The 20,438-nt window shown below is 40.7% G+C and overlaps 1 protein-coding gene across 1 annotated transcript in view; it reads right to left on the bottom strand.

The window, feature by feature from the left end:
* GLIS3 (GLIS family zinc finger 3) overlaps positions 1-19,123 on the bottom strand; it is a 175,892-nt gene extending 156,769 nt beyond the window's left edge. Inside the window, exons 1-2 of the mRNA XM_065406703.1 lie at positions 18,978-19,123; positions 9,673-10,801 (exon numbers count right to left, since the gene is read on the bottom strand). Of these exons, the coding sequence (XP_065262775.1) occupies positions 9,673-10,801; positions 18,978-19,108 (1,260 nt within the window). The 5' untranslated portion in view covers positions 19,109-19,123. The remainder of the gene's footprint in view (positions 1-9,672; positions 10,802-18,977) is intronic.
* Positions 19,124-20,438: the final 1,315 nt, after the last annotated feature.

Below are 20,438 nucleotides of genomic sequence, written 5' to 3'. Positions count from 1 at the left end.
AGTTTTTAAGACCCACATTCACAAGTAAACCTTCATATTTGTCCTTCACTGTGCATACCACTGAATTTCACTGTGAACACTTGAGATAAATCAAAAGTGTCACATGTCTAGAACGTTCTTTGCAATGGGCTAGAGCATTAATTCTTAATTAAAAGCTTAATCCCTAGCAAATGAGTTGTCAGTACTCTGAGCAGAGGCTGACAATTTTTGTTTTATCTAAAACTGTATTTCCTTTTTGAAGTAAGAGACGTATTTCACAGTATTATTAACTAGTAATTTTTTATGTCTTCCTTTTTTAAAAATGCTATATATTTTGTGGGGGTGGCTTCTGTCGGTTTCTGGTGTAACAAACAGAGTCTGGGAGATACAAGTATCATAATTGGGGCTTCAATTTATCCAAATGGCTTTTACCATTTATCTTTCTAGAAATGTATTAGACATGTCTAATTAGACATGTCTACCAATAAATGGAAAGCTAAAAAAGCCTGTTTGGGGGTTATTTCTCATCATTTATTCATGCCACTCCTGATACAACTTCAGCCATTAGCAAGCATTGCTCTCCAAGGGCAAGGTAAAGCTGGCAACCCAGATAGAGACTGGAAGTTACAAGGAAATAGAAACCTCATTTCACAAATTCTTACTCACATGACTAATCCTTAATTCTATCAAGCAGTCCATGGAGCTACTTGCTTAAGTAAGACCTACTCACAAGTTGAAGTGTTTGAAGCATTGGGCCCATTATCTGTTTTCATCATAAACTAATGGATACATCTAATTTCATTAAATCTCCAGCCCAATTTTGTATATTCAGGTGGTTTGGATCCAAATGTTTTGATGCTTATTCAGACATACCTCTGAACTGAAACCTCAAATATAAACCCAAATTCAGATTCAAATTTGTAGCTCAACCCTAACTCTATAATGAGCCAAATCCAAACTCCAAACCTAAGTCCTCTGAAATCTGGGAAGCTTTGAGTTTGGATCCGGATTCCAAACCCTAGGTTCAGGAGCAATCAGATAAGGGGTTTTTGTTTGGCCCATTAGAGAGAGACAGAACTTGGAACCAACTCTAGAACCAGATCTATAATTCAGGATTTGAAGGTTTGTTTCAAGCTCATTTCTACTTTTGTTTGACAAAAGCTTTATTGAAGCATCTGAAAATCTGGAAAACATTCCTCTAAAACACAGCACAAGGGAATGAAAAAACCAACATATAAATTAGTGTACTGCTACCCACCCACTTTCTATAGTGAAGTAATTATTTAAAAATCTAGTACTGATCACAGAAAAAGTGTTGGTACTATTTGGATATTCCATTTACATTCTTGGATACTTTACATTCATGTTCTGAATTACAATGAAACAGAAAAGAAGCCTATTTGGACACGTTTACAAAAATCTGAAACTAATTTTCTACAGATTAAAAGTCTGTAAAACAGAGAACAGCTTTTCAGGTAAACCAGATCAAATACCTCCTTATGGGAAATGAAATTTAAAATACCGTCAAATGGAAGATTCCTAAAGTTGTTCTGTGATGTGAAACTGGGTTTCACAAATAACCTTCCTGAAGATGACAGTGCCGCATCTGGGACTTCTTTCTGTATTTTTATATATAGCATGGATAACTATATGTATATACTCTAGTCTGGGATTTTTAGATTACTTTAGAGAGCCTATTGACAATGGATTTGGGCAACTAACTCCCTGAGGTTCCCTTGAAAATCCCACCAAAACATCTAACACAGTAATTGGGAGTAGTTGTAGTATCTCACTAATTGTTCTGCTCTGTGACTACATTATCTATTTCACAAACAAAACTGTGCTAAAAGAACATTATTTAGATTGCAATGTCAAGCTCCTGGAAGTTAGAAAATGCCAGTTTTACAGTGGCCTGGGCAACCTTAACGGTTGTCCCTTGCATGTCCATCCTGTGTGGTGAATGAGGCAGAGGTCCTGTGGAAAAAACAGTATGTGATCATATAATTGAAAATTGTATCAGAGCATATGCACAAGGGGCAGGATTAATGTTGCCTGGGCAACCATAAACATGGCATTTTTGAACTTTCAAATGGTTGACTGTGCAACCTAAATAACATTCTTTAAACATTTTTTAATATATAATTTCCTAATTTTAAAAAGGTAAAAACAAACTACTATGTACGATTGTAACAAATCCCTCATCATGCATCTTCAATGAGGTTTGAATGCTGAAATGTCAGCAGTGCAGCACAGATGTCAACCACTTGAACTACAGAATTAACTACATTAGCAGCAGAAGGATGCTATCACAGAGTTGGGGGTGAGCCACTGGCTACATATGCTAGGTTCATGGGCAGGTCACAGGGAGCCTGGACTGACTCTCTCTCTTTTCCTGGGAAGGTAGGGTAAGCTCCTGCAGGATGTAGTACCCCCAGAGAGGGTACGTACTTTGGGGAGTGGGCTCCTAGGCATTCCCAGTGCAGTGTCTGCTGTTGCTGTAGCTCCTGCGGCTTTGCTAGCAGCATGAGTCCAACTCTTAAGAACGTCTGTGTTCAGTTGTTATTTTGGCAGATTGACAAAACTTTCCTCAGGAATGCAAGGATGAGAAAGGAAAAGCAGTTTTTAACAGTTTACATTTCTGCCAAACTTGAACAGAGTTTCATGGGACAAAGAAAAGGAACATCTCTGGCCTGAGGGTTTTCTCCCTGCCAAATTTAAAAGTTCAGTGGAGGTCTTAGAACATCTCAAAAAAGGTTGCAGTAATCTTTTATAATGGAAAGTGTTAGATGACCTCAATATAGGATCTGCTACTAAGCTCCCCCTATAATATAGGTATCGTAGTCTACACACTGAATGCATGGTATATGCTGTACATAATGTATATTGTATATATGTAGGTACATTATTGGATCTCATTAGAAAATGGAAGAATTTCCATAAAGATTTTGCAAAAAAATTGTTTCTGATTTTCATCAAAGTTTCATTTTTATGGAAATTTTCTGAGCAGCTATTATTCAAACAATACATAAATGCACCATAGAAGAGGTTTCCTTGTGTTTCATTTAGTAATCACTCAAGTGTTTTAGGATCTTAGTCTCTCTTTGTAAACATATCAACTGTTTTATGTGTTTGCTAGACTGATGTGTCATGTGATATATTCTGGAAGCCAAGATATTTCTGATATGTAACAGATGTTTAGTTGATGTTGTTTCAGACCTGACAGGGGGAAATTACTGTTAATTTTATTTATTTAAATCACATCAAGCATATTAGATAAAAAGGAAAATTCAATAATTTTGTAATTATCCTACACTTCAAAAATATTAACAACAGCAGTAGCAGCCCATGGGACTATCCAGAAGGAACTAATGTCATGATTTGTCAAGGTGGCAGCTGTATTTACCAGCTTAAACAAGATTTGGTCATTGAAAAATCTACAATTTAAAGACCGAACTATGAATCTTCAACTCAAATGTCATCTCCGCCTTACTATATGGATGTGAAAACTGGAAATCCACCAAAAAGCAGAGATATCTAAATGCATTCTAAAGCAAATGCCTCAGGAAAATATTAGGTATAAAAATAGAATGAATTTGTAACAAATGCCAAGATTTGTCACAGAGTTCAATGACCTCTTATCACCAAACATTTTTCCAGAGAAGAAGATAAAGTGTGTGGGACAAGTGTTAAGAATGAAGCCAGAGCATCTGTCATGGCAGGCTTGCCATTGGGCATCTGGAGAAACATGAAAAAGAGACTGATTGAAAGAATCCCTCTATCAAAAACTACTCAGAGAGGGAACACTTGTTGGACTTAACAGCACAGAGGACAAAGAGCGATCCAAGACAGATAGGGATGGCAGAGCCTGGTTTGTGCCCTTAGCAATGTCTGATGGCACAGGAAAGATTCATTTTCAGAGCAGTAGTGTGCTTGAGGGTGGTTCAGGTGTTATTAGAAGCAGAAAGGTTGTATTTTGTTTCAAAGGGAAAACACCTCTATTGTACCTGTATCAAAATGTGAAGAGAGAGCCTGAAATTTCTAACTGCATACTTCTATTATTACATTAAAGTAAAATATTTAAGCTTATCGTTTGCATAACACTGGCAGAAAATTAATTAACTACCATGCATAGCCGCTGAACATTTAAGTACAAAAAGCATACACTCTAGGAAAAACACAGGGTACGAAATAAACTCACATGTACAGTAAAAGTCATTAAAAAGTCAGCATTTGCCAAGTGCTATTGTACAGTTTTCACACAGTTACCACAGAACTTGCCTTTTCTAATATAGGAGGAAACTGGAAACCTCAAATACTGCTATGTGGCAACTGCTGGCAAACATTGCTGGGGTTTTTAATGGCAACCACAGATATAATAGTCATTGGCATGTCAATATCAATTTTTGATTCAGGTTTCTCTGTCTCTCTTTACCCATCAAACCAGAATTTTTTTTATTTAGAAAAATTATTTTCTCCTAAATAAAAGCGAATAAAGGAGTACACTGGCCAAATTTGACTGTGAAACATTTACATTTAGATATAAGTTTAGATAAAGGCAATCTAATGTCCCAATTGTAATGTCCTGGAAAGATTCTTTTGGTTTCTTAACCAGGTAATTGGAAAATAGCAACAGGAGCCCCTAAAGAATCCATCACAGATTTACATGTTAGGACAGAATCTCATGAGAGAATGGAGTAAGTGTTCCATTCCAACACTGAATGGAATTCCTTCTCCAAACACAGTCAACAGTGGGAAAAATCCCTCCCATGCATGAAGCATTCTCCAACTTTAAAAAAAAATGTACTAGGATATTTATTAGCACAGAAAAACTCTACTGCCTAATCTGAATGTGCAGTTCTATCAGTAGATCCAGCCAAATCTATACAGGAAGCCTAACTTACAGGGTAGCTTAAACAGGTGCAGAACAACTCACTGTACTAGCAGTAAGTCTAGTCAGGACCAGTCTGCAAGTTTCTTCCACTACACCCTAGTTTCATTGTATGATCACTTCCTTATAGTCACACAGGTTTCAAAAAATAACTAGATAAATTAATGGAGGATAGGTCCATCAATGGCTATTAGCCAGGATGAGCAGGGATGGTGTCCCTACCCCCTGTTTGCCAGAAGCTGGGAATGGGCGACAGGGGATGGATCACTTGGTGATTGCCTGTTCTGTTCATTCCCTCTGGGACACCTGGCATTGGCCTCTGTTGGAAGACAGAATACTGAGCTAGATAGACATTTGGTCTGACCCAGCATGGCTGTTCTTGTGTTCTTATGTAGACCTCTGTAACTGTTGCTTTCACTGTTTCATGGCTATTAGCTCTTGGTATGATAGTACAATTATATTCTGGATTCCTGGGAATGAAATCCCCAGGCCTGGCCCACACTAACCCCCCACTTCGAACTAAGATACGCAACTTCAGCTGCGTAAATAACGTAGCTGAAGTCGAAGTATCTTAGTTCGAACTTACCATGGGTCCACACGTGGCAGGCAGGCTCCCCCGTCGACTCCGCGTACTCCTCTCGCGGAGCAGGAGTACCGGCGTCGACGGCGAGCACTTCCGGGATCAATCCGGGATCGATTTATTGCGTCTAGTCAAGACGCGATAAATCGATCCCAGAAGATCGATTGCTTACCGCCGGACCCGGAGGTAAGTATAGACGTACCCTCAGTTTGAATCTAACAAACACAATCATTAGCCACTCATCATATCTACTGTCAGCTGGTTGACTCTTGGCATACACTACTTTTACTATATCTTTCAGAATCATAGCAGACTGCCTAGTCATGACCAGATGCTATCAGTGGCTCCGTCATCTCGTCTTGCGATATGTTACACGCTACTCCAAACCTCTATTTCATCAACATAAAGAAACAAGCTCATCCCTGGTATAAATCCATTTAATTCAATGGAAAAATGTTTTCTTGGCACTAACCTTACCTATGTAACCTTGTGCACTTAGATGTTTATAATCATTGGAAGATACAATATTGCAGGTTTAGCAGTTCCTTGATTTTTTTTTTCAGATGTATAACTTAGCATAGAATTATGAAAGGTTATTTGTAGGAAAGAAAACTGAATTCTCTAGTTCATCTTAACCTTAACAATTAATTAGTCTGCATTAGTTCTGTTGGCATTGGCGTAATATAGCTTAGAAGCATCTTTGACCCTATATTGTGTTGATGGTACATTGAAAAGCAATGTCATTACAGTACTAGGAGATTCAGTAAAACAGTCAAATGCACCATATATTACATTGACAATGGTCTCCAACAGATAGACAGGTGCACAGAATATGGGATGATGAATGTACTGACCATGGCCTTTTCTGACACATGAATAAAAGGAGGATTTTTCTCCATTACAGACAATTGCCTGGTGCTAAGAACCATCATTTCACTGAAATATTAATGCAGTATGACATGGTTAGCTTATTGCCTGAGGGTTATTTCATTTCCTTCTCTTACTGTCTCTGGAATGCCCACTCCTCCTCTGAAAGGATCTGACTCATCCACAGCCTCTTCATATCTCACTCCCTCCAGCTCCTGGCACTGACAAAGTGCTGGATCCCTTAGTCTGACATGCCATCTGCAGCTGCCCTCTCTTACGGAGCTCTCTCCTTTTCTCACATTCCCTGCTCTGGCTCAGACCACTGTAGTGGTGTCAGGCTTCTTTTCTCCCATTCTTGGTGCTTCCAATCCCCCCTTCCTCCCTCTTCCCATTCTTTATCCTCTTTTGAGCAAGACTCCAATTGACTCTTCTCTCCCTCTCCATGTTGCTGTCATCTACACCCACCAACTCCTCCCCCTCCCTTTGATTGTAGCTCCCTGGCTCTCTCTCTTCCTCACCTCTTCCTCTTCTCACAATCTCCCACACTTCAGTGACTTCAGCTTTCATGTTGATGACCTGTCCAACCCATAGCTGCATGTCTCCTTGCCTTCACCTCTTAATTCAACCTGCATCCCAGGTCATCAAAAGGGCCATTCACTTGACTTGGTCTTCACCACACATGGCTCTCTCTCTGATCTCTCCGTTGCTGACTTCCCCTTCTCTGACCATGACCTGGTCTCTTTCAGCATCACCCATCAGTGCCCTGCCCCCACACCCTGTCACCTCAACCTTTCTGTGATGTCCAGTTCATCGGTGTTGAAGACTTTTAATCTGCTCTCAGTCCTCTCCTCCCTGCCTTCTCTTCCCTTTCTTCCATTGTTATGGTTGTTGATTCTCTCCAATCCTCGCTCTCCTCCACCCTTGACTCTTTGGGGTCTGCTCTGCCTACTCCCAGCCCTGGCTTACCCTCAACACTCACTTCTTCTGTTCCTGCTCTCATGCTGCTGAGCATCCCTGGAAGAAATCCCTTGACCAGGTTGACTTCCTCCGCTACAAATTCATTCTCCCACTCTTTCAGTTCTGCCATCTTGCTAGTTAAACAGCTCTACATTTCCAACTTCACTGAATCCCATGCCCATGATCTCAGTCACCGGAGAGGGAAATCTCCTCCACAAACATAAATATGCTGATGACTCAGAGATCTACCTCTCTACTCCAGACTTCTCACCTTCTGTCCAAGTTAAAAACTTGGCCTGTCTCTGACATTCCTTGTGGATGTCTAGCCATCAGCTCAAGAGCAACATTACTAAAACAGAGCTCTTACTCTTCCTCCTTTCTTTCCCCCAACCCCTCCACACCACCTCCATTCTTGGTCACTTCACTCTGGACAACTCCGCTATCCTGCCTTTCACTCAGGCCTGTAACCTGCCTGTTAACTTTGACTCAGATGTCTCTCTAGGTCTTCATATCCAGGCTATATCTAATCCTTTCAGATTCTTTCCACATAGTATCTGTCAGCTATGACCTTATTTATCCATCCACGCAGCGAAAGCTTTCATATAAGCTCTCATCATCTCAGCTCTCGATTACTGCAACATCCTTTTCTCTAGCCTTGAAAAATGCAATCTTGCCCCACTCATATACATTCAGGATGCGGTTGCAAAGATCATTTGATTGAGCACAGGAGAATAGCACCTTCTTATTAACCGAAAATAAGTTGAGACATGGTATGTTTGCCTCTAAAATTAATCAGGCATAATTCAGAACACCTGCAATTATACATTAATGAATAGGGCAGAAATCCTGTAAAATCGGAAAGAACCGACTAAAAAAAAAAAAAGTCTCCATTTTGCCTAGTCTCTTCCCTACGTGATAACCGTGCTTTTTGTTGCCACATTATATTTCATGCTTCCAGTGACATGGAAGAATATGCTACATACACAGAGTTCATCAGGTTCAGGAACATTTGCTATACACAATCATTTCTACCCATCCTAAGGTAAAAGAAATGCTATTCATTTTAAGTTTGAAATTTTTTTTTTTGCAGTGCAGCAAATCCTTTCTGTTGTCCTTTGGGTTACATTGTGCTCATAAAACATTAATTCATTTTTAGTGTTTCTAATAGGTGTGTCATAAATATTGCATCTTTTAGTCACAATGAAAAGTTCAGGCACCTTACAATGACAAAAAAGCATTAACTAGTCTTACCAATGTTTTTATTACACCCTGTAAGGTTTTTACTGATACAATGTTAAGTGAAGGATTCCTCTCCATGTATTATACCCACAAACAATTACTTGGCAGCAGACTGACAATAGCTTCCTTGGACTGATTTATGTTCCACATGATATAGAGAAAACCCAGTAAGTTCCTCCTAGTTGAATACCCATCAGCAGTTATTCCGAGAAAATATATGTTCATTTATTGTGAGGTGTTACACTGGTAGTTGGGAGACATCTCACTGATGCTAGTAGGCATAACAGTTGCCTTCCATTCAGGCTAGATGAGGGGGAAAATTAAATGTCCTTTTGTTTCAAGATAGCTGAAAGATTAGAAGCCACCACCCAAAACATAGGACACATATCAGGCTGCTCAGGAATCTGGGCTATGATGTCAGAAGGGTTTCACTGTGGGTTGAATGTAAATGCAAGGGTGGGGGATTGATTTGCTTGCAACTGTGTCTCTCTAAGAGGGAGAAGGAGCACACAGAGCTGCACCAAGGTAGCCCCAGACACAGCCAGAAATGCGCTGGTAGTGTGGCCCTGCAGAAAACCCTTGAGAGAATGCTTTTTGAGTCGAGTGCTGGCTGAAAGATATGTAGAACTGTCAGGAAAAAAGCTGTCTCCTGTTCTTTGAGTCCTACTGTGGTCAGGGAAACAGGACTTTTGTACATGCTTTATAAACACACGGGATTGTGTCAAAGAAATACCTGACTCCATCATCTATTTCTCCTCCTAACAGAAACAACCACCAAGATCTTGAATATTGGCTAACTGCTCAGGAAAAAAAAGTGTTAACCTGAGGCAAGACAATTTAATTACAACCAGTAATAAATATTCCACAGTACTTATCATGAAGGCAAGTTCAGACTCTCATGGTATCTACTCCTTGCTTTATGAAAGTCTCACATGTCTTTCTCAGGTTGGATTCAGAAATAATTCAGATAGGCAGAAAAAGTTATTTCTGGTCAAATGTAAAGAGTTGATATTAGAGAACACCTCTCCCTAACTATGTAGGTGGAAATATGGGCAGTCGTTCTGTCTACCAGCAGAAATTAGTGCAGAATTAAACCTTATCTAAACTTTCATAAGCAGTGAACTGTACTTCTACCCGACAGGATCTGTCACTTTAGACTTACCGTGCATTTGTTTGGCTTCTCTCCTGAATGAACTCTCATGTGAATCAGCAGTTTGTAACGGGCATTAAATGGCTTGTATCTTCGAGGGCATCCTGCCCAGAAACAAGTGAAGTCCTCTCCCTTTCTCTGGTCTATATGAACCTTTTCTATGTGCCGCACAAGTTCCTCTTGCTGGTCATACAGAGCACTGCAATCTATCCAGCGACAGCAGTGTTTACCATTGAAATCATCTAATTCACCATCCTCATCCAACAGAGGGCCCTGGGCAGAGGAAGGCAAGGCAAGTTGATGGGAATGGTTTATGAGGTCATGCTGATGTCGGTGTTGATGTGCATGGTAAGGGGGTGGTGGACCTTGTGGTGGAGGAGGTGGTAGAGGGGGAGGAGGAGGCGGCATGTCAATTGTGCTGCTTGAAAAATCATCCACACGTTCACTTTTTAACATGCCCATTGGCTGGCTGTCTATCAGAGGCATACCTTGTTGAACCACCATGTTGTTCATGACTGCCGACTGCAAGCTACTTTGTTCCAACTGCTGCATCCGCTGGTATTCCACAGTCCCATTTTCACCATAACCTGGGAGGGTGATGTTACTGTTAGCCATAAGAAGACCTTTTTGAGTGTTTGGAATAGAGCAAGGCTGGGGAATACAGCTTCCTCTTACTCCCAAGAAATGCCCATAGACCTCAGGCTGCGGGGATATGTTCGCTGGCGATGTCCTCGAACCATTGATGTAGGCAACCAGAGAGGTTGGGGATGTACGGATGATTGTATTGAAGTCAATCCCAATGCCATCAGACAAAGGAGACAGAGAGAGGGCTCTTTTTTTGGAGCGGGCTGAATGAGATCTGGTTGAAGAATGGCGAGGGCTCGGGTAAGGGGAATGGTTATTTTCCATACCAAACAAGTAAGAGGGTAATGAGTTAGATACATTGTTGTTGGACATGGATGTTCCAGGTGGTATACTCAGTATGTCCCCTAGCTCACTGCCATTTTGAGATCCTTGGTTGGAAGGAAGGGAAGGAAGAATCCTGTACCCATGAGACCACTCATGTTTCACACTCAGCGTTGACTGACTTTCCGACAGGCTTAATGTTGTAGAGGCCAGAGACTCACGTGACATGAGGGACCTGGAATAAAGGCAGGAAAAAGAAAGACAGGGGTTTTAGAAAGTCACCTTAAAAGTTTGGTTCATAAATTTATATATTACTAATATACTAGTTCTTCTATTTTCTCTCAATTGGCATAGTCTCACATAGTGTCATAGCAGGGACAATTTTTTTAAAAGTGCCCTCTAATTTTATGTTTTCAAGGGTTTGCCTGCTCAGTTACTACACCTGCAGGCACACACAGGCACTGCATGCATATGCTGGATAGTTCAGAAGCCAACTGAAAATCTGTAAAGCACTTTAAGAGTCTTGGATGAAAATTACTCTATATGCCCCTGGATCCGGCACCACTGAAGTCAAAGGAACTTTGTCATTGATTTCAGTGGGAGCACAAGCAGGCCCTGAGTGCAAAACATTATGCTTCCACTTCTTATTAAACAGATATTAACTTCTGTTGAGTTGACCTGCCTATCCATCCTTTTTGGTGGCAGGTGTTGGTGGAGAAAATAGGAAGCCGATGAATAAGCAGACAAATAAGTATTAAACTCAAAGGAAATTATAGACTGTAATGGATGCAAGCTGGTAAATATCACTCTTTTTTAAAGATATAACTCAAGCTTAAAATGCAAATAATATCTAACTGTACAAAATCACAATAAGTGAATTAAAATAAAGAAGAGCAACAGTTTGAGGAGTTTTAGTTTTGTTTTTATGATGTTTCCACAGCTAAGTCAGAACAAGTGTTTCAGAAATTCTCACCTTCCCAATCTTGTCATATAAATTCTTCCCAGAAATATCAGGAAATTTGCTTACACCTGGGATTTTTTAAGTGTCACCCTAACATCTTAAGCCAATAATGGCACTGGTTTCCACAAAGAGGCAGGAGGAGGAGAGGCAGGGTGGGGCTACAAATCCCAGCTCCAGCACAGACTTGCTGGGTGACCTTAAGCAAGTCATTTAACCTCTCTGGGCTTCGGTTCCCCAGCTGTAACATGGAGATAGTAGAACTTCCCACCTTGAGGGTGTTGGGAGGATAAATTCATTAATATTTGTGAAGTACTCAAAGAGAGATGGGGTGATGGGGGCCTTATAAGTACCTAGACATACAGGCAGATATCATTGGTTAAGATAGTTATAGCATGTGGGTTCAAGTTAAATTGCTGGATTTGATACTTTCACTGCATATTTGTGTTTTTAAGAAGCACAGAGTTTTGATTAAGGCACTGGACCAGTACTCAGGAGATCTGGCTTCTACTCCCAGTTCTGCCACTCACTTCTTGTGTGACTGTGTGCCAGTTACTTAGTCTCTATGAGTCTCAGTTCCCTCTCTGGAAAATTAGGTTAATAGCTTATCTACCGCACAAGGCAGAGGCTAAATTAATTAAAGCTTGCGGGGGGAGGGGGGTTTACAGGCTATGATGAACACCATAAGAAAAGTACTAAATAATGAAAAAATTGTCAGAGCACTTAGCCCCTGGGATAAGCATTTCTTTCTGTAATTTAATCTAAAGAACTATGCCTACCTGGATGTTACGCACATATACTGCCATGAACAATTGGTTAATATTATTTTACTATGCACTTTTATTGTTCAAAAATTACAGTAAGAAAACAAAAACAAAAAAGAGAAATAAACCTCATCTGATATTTGCATTTACACCTCTACCTCGATATAATGCTGTCCTCGGGATCCAAAAAATCTTACCGCGTTATAGGTGAAACCGCGTTATATCGAACTTGCTTTGATCCACTGGAGTGCGCAGCCCTGCCCCCCCGGAGCACTGCTTTACCGTGTTATATCCAAATTCGTGTTATATCGGGTTGCGTTATATCGGGGTAGAGGTGTATTCCAGATATTGCTATGGCAGGCAATACCAGGTGGCGCTATTACACATAGTCTTCCACGTTCTTGTTCTTAGGGTGCAAGCAAGTTTTGACTCTTGGGAAGACATGCTGTGTTGCCGTTCTGTTTGAGTTGTGCTCAGTCTTTGTGTAGATACAGTTTCAAGAGAGAGGGAGCTGTGCAAGCACCAGGAGAGATTGTTCTCTGCCTTGGTATCTGATTAGAGTCAATTCTTGAGGAAGAGTTCTGCCCTAGGAACCAGGCACTGGGGTGGGGCTGAGATTGCCTTGCATGTTTTTTGACCATCTCATCTCAGAACTGGGGTATGCGTTTAATTAAAGGAAATGACAGTTAGAGTATACCCAGACGCCACATCTCTAATCTTTCCTCCTCTGGAAAATCAACTTACAAGGCCCCAGAATTCTGCTATTATTTGGAAGAGGTAAAACACTAATGTCATAATGGGACAATGGTGTCAGAAGTAGGGGCAACACTCAATACAAATAAAGCCAAAATTCCATCTTTAGTTGTACTGGTACTGAATGTATGTGAAAAAGATATAGATATATAGTTCACAGTTTTGCTATCAGTTTTGATTAAGGCTAAATCCTAATCCCATTTAAATCAATAAGATTCTTATCACTGAATTCAGCGTGAGCAGGAACAGACTTTAAACAATGGCTGGTGTGATATTTCCAGTGAATGAGGTAATGTTTACCAAAGCTTACACAAATGATGCAATTGCATGCTGGCTGTCCTTGACATGATTCTGTTTGATACTACAACTTTTCACCTCTGAGATTGGTAAATTTTTTATCAGATTAGTCAAATTGGAAAAGTGTATGAAACACTAGACAAGAGAAACTTAGATGGCTTTTGACACTGAATTCTACACAGTTATACTGTTTACAGCTGAAAAATCCTCACTGTGTTTGTTTCTACTGAAACACTTACTCTCCTTAACCTGGGAGGCAGGGCCTGTTTGAGTTCTCCTGTTGTTTAACATAACAAGCATTTTACAGTGGTCAGGAGTCAATTGATCAAAGGCATCAGCTAACAGTAATTTGGGCTCATTGAGGGCTAGACTGTACCACAAGGACAAACCACTCCAGGAGCATCTCAGGAAAGAAACAGACTCAGGGAGTCATAATTGCCTCCCTGCTTCAAGGAGATAGTAAGTTGCAGCTCCCAGGGACTCTCTCAGCTCTGCTGGCTGATGTGCTTTGTTGGGGTAGGAGGTGGAGCTACCTATTCACTGCCACTCCTCAGGCAGCTGTTCCAGAGTGGGAAGTAAATGGCTGTGCAGCATCCCGAAGTTGCTTCTGCATGCCTGGTCCCAAGGTCCAGTAGACCGCACACTAACGTAAGGGGAGAACTCTTGCTTTTGTTTAGGCACCTGCAAGGGCCCAAATTCTAGGCTGCAGTGTAGCCCTGAATACTACTATGATGTGGCCCTAAACAGATGTATTTACTGTCTGGTGAATAAGCAAGTAAAGTGTAATAACATTTGATTTTTACGTGGTAGGCTGAGTATTTCTCTAGAAAATAAAATTGGGGATTTTTTAGCTTAATTAATTTGGCATGGATATTCCTCCTTTACATATAAACCAAAAATTGCCCATTCATAAACCAAAAAATGTGCATCAGGCTCAGGCTCATTCAGAAAGATATTGAAATGTTTTAAATGCAAATGGATGCTCACGCTAGTTTATTTTTTTAAAATGTTGCATTTTATAAAATTAAACTTGATTATGGCCAGAATTTCAGTATTCACAATTAGAAACAGATTGTCAGCAACCAAAATGCTGAACTCATTTGAAAATCTGTCCCATGCTGATGAGTAAATACTTGCAGGGGACACTATATGTACTACTGTAAAGACTGAGGATCTGAAATAGTTATATAATACAGAGATCCAGATCCTCAGTTGGTGTAAATTGGCACAGCTTCATTTACTTCATTTTATACCAATTGAGGATTTGGACCAGAATCTTTTAAGTTTACCTACAAGGCATTTCTATTTATGAATATAATTACTCATTCTCCCTATAATTTGAAATGCAACAGTGCTGTAATATCAACTGCTGATTTGAACCTTAGAAGTAAACATGAAACAAGAGTGAAAACCTTGTTTTCCTTTACTCATGTATGATCATTCAGCATTCTTTGTTTCCCCTGAAAGAACTCCCCACACTTCCTAGGTCCCAGTACTGGTCCCGTTGGGAAAATCAAAATGAAACATTTTGTTTTGGTCCATTTCAACATTAATTTGCATCAGGCTGAGCTGCCAGAGTGCATTATGGCATTGTGGGACATCACAGGAGATATAGGCCAGCCCAACTCATACAGAAGAATGGGGTCATGAGGCCCCCAACTACAACACACATATGACACTGCTGCAGCTTAGGCAGATGCAGTTTAATGTTGAATCAACCCAAAATGAAACATTTCAACATCTCTGAATTGAAACTTTTTGGAACAAGTTTCAATGTTTTGTCTTTTTATTCCAATTCAGGACAAAAAGTGTCAAAATATTGGAATTTCCTGTGGGATCCATTGGTGTTAGTTACTGGCATGTTATTAAAAGGAGAAATACAGGACCTTGAATTCTGACAGTTTGATGATTTCAGTTAATCTTTAGCAAATGTCTCTTTAAAATGAAATTACTCAAGTGAATTAAAATTCGGCAAAAGATGAGCCTAAAAATGGATTCTTGGAAGGCACAACTTAAACTCAATAAAAGTGACACATTTAAATACCTGAGTATATACATATACAAAACACGCAAATATGGCTTTAACTGTAACTACATTATGACTGCTGTCACATTAATCATGATGGCTTTTGGCTCAGAGGCATGGCCTTGGATCTGAATGGCTGACAGTGACACACACTGGATGAGCAGTTAATTTGCAAGTTAGAAAACATATGGAGGCCCTACAAGCACAATCTTCAGTGGTAAAATGATGGAAATGCCCTCTTCACAATATAGCTTACAAATAGATGAAAACAAGGTTTCAACCTAGTCAAATACTAGTATTGTTTTTAACCATTTCAAGATAACTCCTGAATTTGCAGTGAAGTAATGAGATACAGTAGAAGATATTTTAAAAAACAGTAACAGTTACATTTTGTAAATTAAAAAAAATACATTTCAGCACTGAACACAATGGTTAGACCAGGGGTAGGCAACCTATGGCACGCGTGCCAAAGGCGGCACGCAAGCTGATTTTCAGTGGCACTTACACTGCCAGGTCCTGGCCACCCCTCCGGGGGGCTCTGAATTTTAATTTAATTTTAAATGAAGCTTCTTAAACATTTTAAAAACCTTATTTACTTTACATACAACAATAGTTTAGTTATATATTATAGACTTGTAGAAAGAGACCTTCTAAAAACGTTAAAATGTATTACTGGCACGCGAAACCTTAAATTAGAGTGAATAAATGAAGACTCGGCAAACCACTTCTGAAAGGTTGCTGACCCCTGGGTTAGACACACTGACAAAAATTCTTAAAAGTACCTAAGTCATTTAGGAGCCTAAGTCTAATTTTCAAAAGTACCTAAGTGACTTCGGTGTTATTTTTCAGAGTAGCAGCCGTGTTAGTCTGTATCCGCAAAAAGAACAGGAGTACTTGTGGCACCTTAGAGACTAACAAATTTATTTGAGCATAAGCTTTCGTGGGCTACAACCCACTTCTTCAGATGCATAGAATGGAACACACAGAAAGAAGATATTTATACATACAGAGAACATGAAAAGGTGGAAGTAGCCATACCAACTGTAAGAGGCCAATCAATTGAGATGAGCTATCATCAGCAGGAGAAAAAAAACCTTTGAAGTGATAATTCAGATGACCCATAGAAGGTGTGAGGATACTTAACATGGGGAAATAGATTCAATTAGTGTAATGACCCAACCATTCCCAGTCTCTGTTTAGACCTAAGTTAATTGTATCTAATTTGTATATTAATTCAAGTTTGTCTCTGTCTGAGGGATTGGAGCAAATGTGGTTGTATCTTAGAGCTTGGCTGTATAGGGTGGTGTTTATTAAAATCATGGTGGAATTCCTCGAGAGCTTCTTTTCCATGGGTCCATGATCATCTGGACCCATGGAAAAGAAGCTCTCGAGGAATTCCACCATGATTTTAACCATTTCCATCTCACCATCAACCTCAGCCTAGACCAATCCACACAAGCGGTCCATTTCCTAGACACTACTGTGCTAATAAGCGATGGTCACATAAACACCACCCTATACCGGAAACCTACTGACCGCTATACTTACCTACATGCCTCCAGTTTCCATCCAGGACACACCACACGATCCATTGTCTACAGCCAAGCTCTAAGATACAACCGCATTTGCTCCAATCCCTCAGACAGAGACAAACACCTACAAGATCTCTATCAAGCATTCTTAAAACTACAGTACCCACCTGCTGAAGTGAAAAAACAGACTGACAGAGCCAGAAGAGTACCCAGAAGTCACCTACTACAGGACAGGCCCAACAAAGAAAATAACAGAACGCCACTAGCCATCACCTTCAGCCCCCAACTAAAACCTCTCCAGCGCACCATCAAAGATCTACAACCTATCCTGAAAGATGATCCCTCACTCTCACAGATCTTGGGAGACAGACCAGTCCTCCTTACAGACAGCCCCCCAACCTGAAGCAAATACTCACCAGCAACCGCACACCATACAACATAAACACTAACCCAGGAACCTATCCTTGTAACAAAGCCCGATGCCAACTCTGTCCACATATCTATTCAAGTGACACCATCATAGGACCTAATCACATCAGCCACGCCATCAGGGGCTCGTTCACCTGCACATCTACCAACGTGATATATGCCATCATGTGCCAGCAATGCCCCTCTGCCATATACATTGGCCAAACCGGACAGTCTCTATGCAAAAGAATAAATGGACACAAATCTGACATCAGGAATCATAACATTCAAAAACCAGTGGGAGAACACTTCAACCTCTCTAATCACTCAGTGACAGACTTGAAGGTGGCAATTTTGCAACAAAAAAACTTCAAAAACAGACTCCAAAGAGAGACTGCTGAACTTGAATTAATATGCAAATTAGATACAATTAACTTAGGTCTAAACAGAGACTGGGAATGGTTGGGTCATTACACTAATTTAATCTATTTCCCCATGTTAAGTATCCTCACACCTTCTATGGGTCATCTCGATTATCACTTCAAAGGTTTTTTTTCTCCTGCTGATGATAGCTCATCTCAATTGATTGGCCTCTTACAGTTGGTATGGCTACTTCCATCTTTTCATGTTCTCTGTATGTATAAATATCCTCTTTCTGTGTGTTCCATTTTATGCATCCGAAGTAGGCTGTAGGCCACGAAAGCTTGTGCTCAAATAAATTTGTTAGTCTCTAAGGTGCCACAAGTACTCCTGTTCTTTTTAGGTGTTATTGAAAATGGTACAACTTTCAGTCACTTAGGCACTTTTGAAAATTCTACCCAGTGTTTATACAACTAGTCTATCAGGGACATGCTATATTAGTAGTAAAATGGTCTATATAACAGTTCTTTTCTTTCCTTAATGTCTATGATTCTATAATATTTTCATTTGCAATGTCAATAGCCATATTTTAGATTACAAATTCATGGAGACACTGCACCATGAGTTTGACATTAGTATAATTTGGTAAGCACTGGCACAACATACAAAGCACTGTACCAGACATAAAATACAGTGAAACTCTGCACCAATTGGATTTATTATTAGGAGTTTTGCTGTTTCCATCCCACAAGTCACCTACTGAGCTACAATTTTTCCATTGTCAAAAAAGTAATTTTTTTGCAGTTATGAAAGTCTTCATTCAGTAAAAGAACTACAAAGCATGGAAGCTTTGGACCAAGTTCTGCTCTTAAGTTTGTTCTATACCTAAAAGCTATATGGGCATAGTTATGTTGGCCTGGGGTGTGAAACAAAACCCACACCCCTGACCAACACGGATATGCCAACAAACCTCCCAGTACAGATGCAGATATGTTGACGGAGAAGTGCTTCTGTCAACATAGTTAACGTCATTCAGGGAGGCAGTGATCCCACCTCAACAGAAAAATTCCTTCTGTCACTGTAGGCTGCAGCTACACCAGGGGACTATACTGGCATAGCTATGCCACCATAGGGTCTGTAGTGTAGACATAGCCTTAGTTACAGTTCTGTAAATCCAGACTAGCATCATTGATATAATGGATCAGAGTAACTCCATTTACACTTATCAGAACAGGTTGTGTTTAAGTACTTAAATGACAGTAAAATGAATATGCTCTTTTGTAATACTGAAGAGAAGAAATGTAACTCAGGACCTTGTATCTGATGGAGGTATATTCAGGTTTGAAGCATTCATAGCCCTCTGTAAACTAGGACTGATCTGGTTGCATGCTGTTGAGACCTGGTTTGCAGGAGGTGATATAGGTCCCAGTCGCTGAACCATCATGGGACTGCTGGTGACAACTAGATTGTTGCAGCTGCCTTTTCCAATGGACTTGCCCCGAGGCCCATAGCCAAGACCTCCTAAAAATAAATGAGGCAGATTAGTTTTCATGTCTCTTTTACACATGACAAGAACAGAGAATTCACAATTATGTTGTGCCCATTTCTGTGGTACCAGTGAGGAGAAATTACTGGAATTGAGCATGTAAGATGATTGAGGGCCCTATAATTTTCTGCAAATATATAAAGCGATGTTCTAAAGTGGAATCAGTTATGCATGCTAATCAAACAAGGACAGAATGAGAACGAACAGACTTGAGTAGCAAGAGGGACCATCTAGGTTAAATATTGGGAAAACCACTGTAAGAACAATCTGTGTCAAAGAGCAAGCTGCTGAAGAAGGTTACACAATCACTTTAACTGGAGTTATTCAAAGTCAGACAAGACATCCAGGAATAGTTGAGCCATAATTAGGGACTGGTTGAGTCCATCCCTGCAGAGCTCTGGGGGTCTGCCCACATGCACATCCTGCATCCAGAACCCTGCTGGGAGTGAGAGGCACTGCTCCCACTGCACCGCTAGTATCATTAGCTATATGAAAGGACTGGGGATAAAGGCAGGCCCATATCTCCTTAGCCCACACAGACAGCAGAGGTGTAGAGGGGAGTGCATGTTGCATGCTGTGCAAAGTGAGACAGACCTGCTGTTGCAGCCTGCAGTCTAACTAGGCGTTTATGTCGAATTTAGCGCCGTTAAATCGAATTAACCCTGCACCCGTCCACACCACGAGGCTATTTAGTTCGACATAGAGGGCTCTTAAATTCGACTTCTGTACTCCTCCCCAACGAGGGGAGTAGCGCTAAATTCGACATGGCCATATCGAATTAGGCTTGGTGTGGATGGAAATCGACGGTAATAGCTCCGGGAGCTATCCCACAGTGCACCACTCTGTTGACGCTCTGGACAGCAGTCCGAGCTCGGATGCTCTGACCAGCCACACAGGAAAAGCCCCGGGAAAATTTGAATTCCTTTTCCTGTCTGGGCAGTTTGAATCTCATTTCCTGTTTGGACAGCGTGGCGAGCTCAGCAGCACTGGCAACGATGCAGAGCTCTCCAGCAGAGATGGCCGTGCAATCCCAGAATAGAAAGAGGGCCCCAGCATGGACTGATCGGGAAGTCTTGGATCTCATCGCTGTGTGGGGCGATGAGTCCGTGCTTTCCGAGCTGCGCTCCAAAAGACGGAACGCAAAGATCTATGAGAAGATCTCTAAAGCCATGGCAGAGAGAGGATACAGCCGGGATGCAACGCAGTGCCGCGTGAAAATCAAGGAGCT

The sequence above is a fragment of the Emys orbicularis genome, chromosome 6, assembly GCF_028017835.1.
Source record: "Emys orbicularis isolate rEmyOrb1 chromosome 6, rEmyOrb1.hap1, whole genome shotgun sequence".
In the NCBI taxonomy this organism is placed as follows: domain Eukaryota; kingdom Metazoa; phylum Chordata; order Testudines; family Emydidae; genus Emys; species Emys orbicularis.
This window is presented reverse-complemented; position numbering and strand designations above follow the sequence as displayed.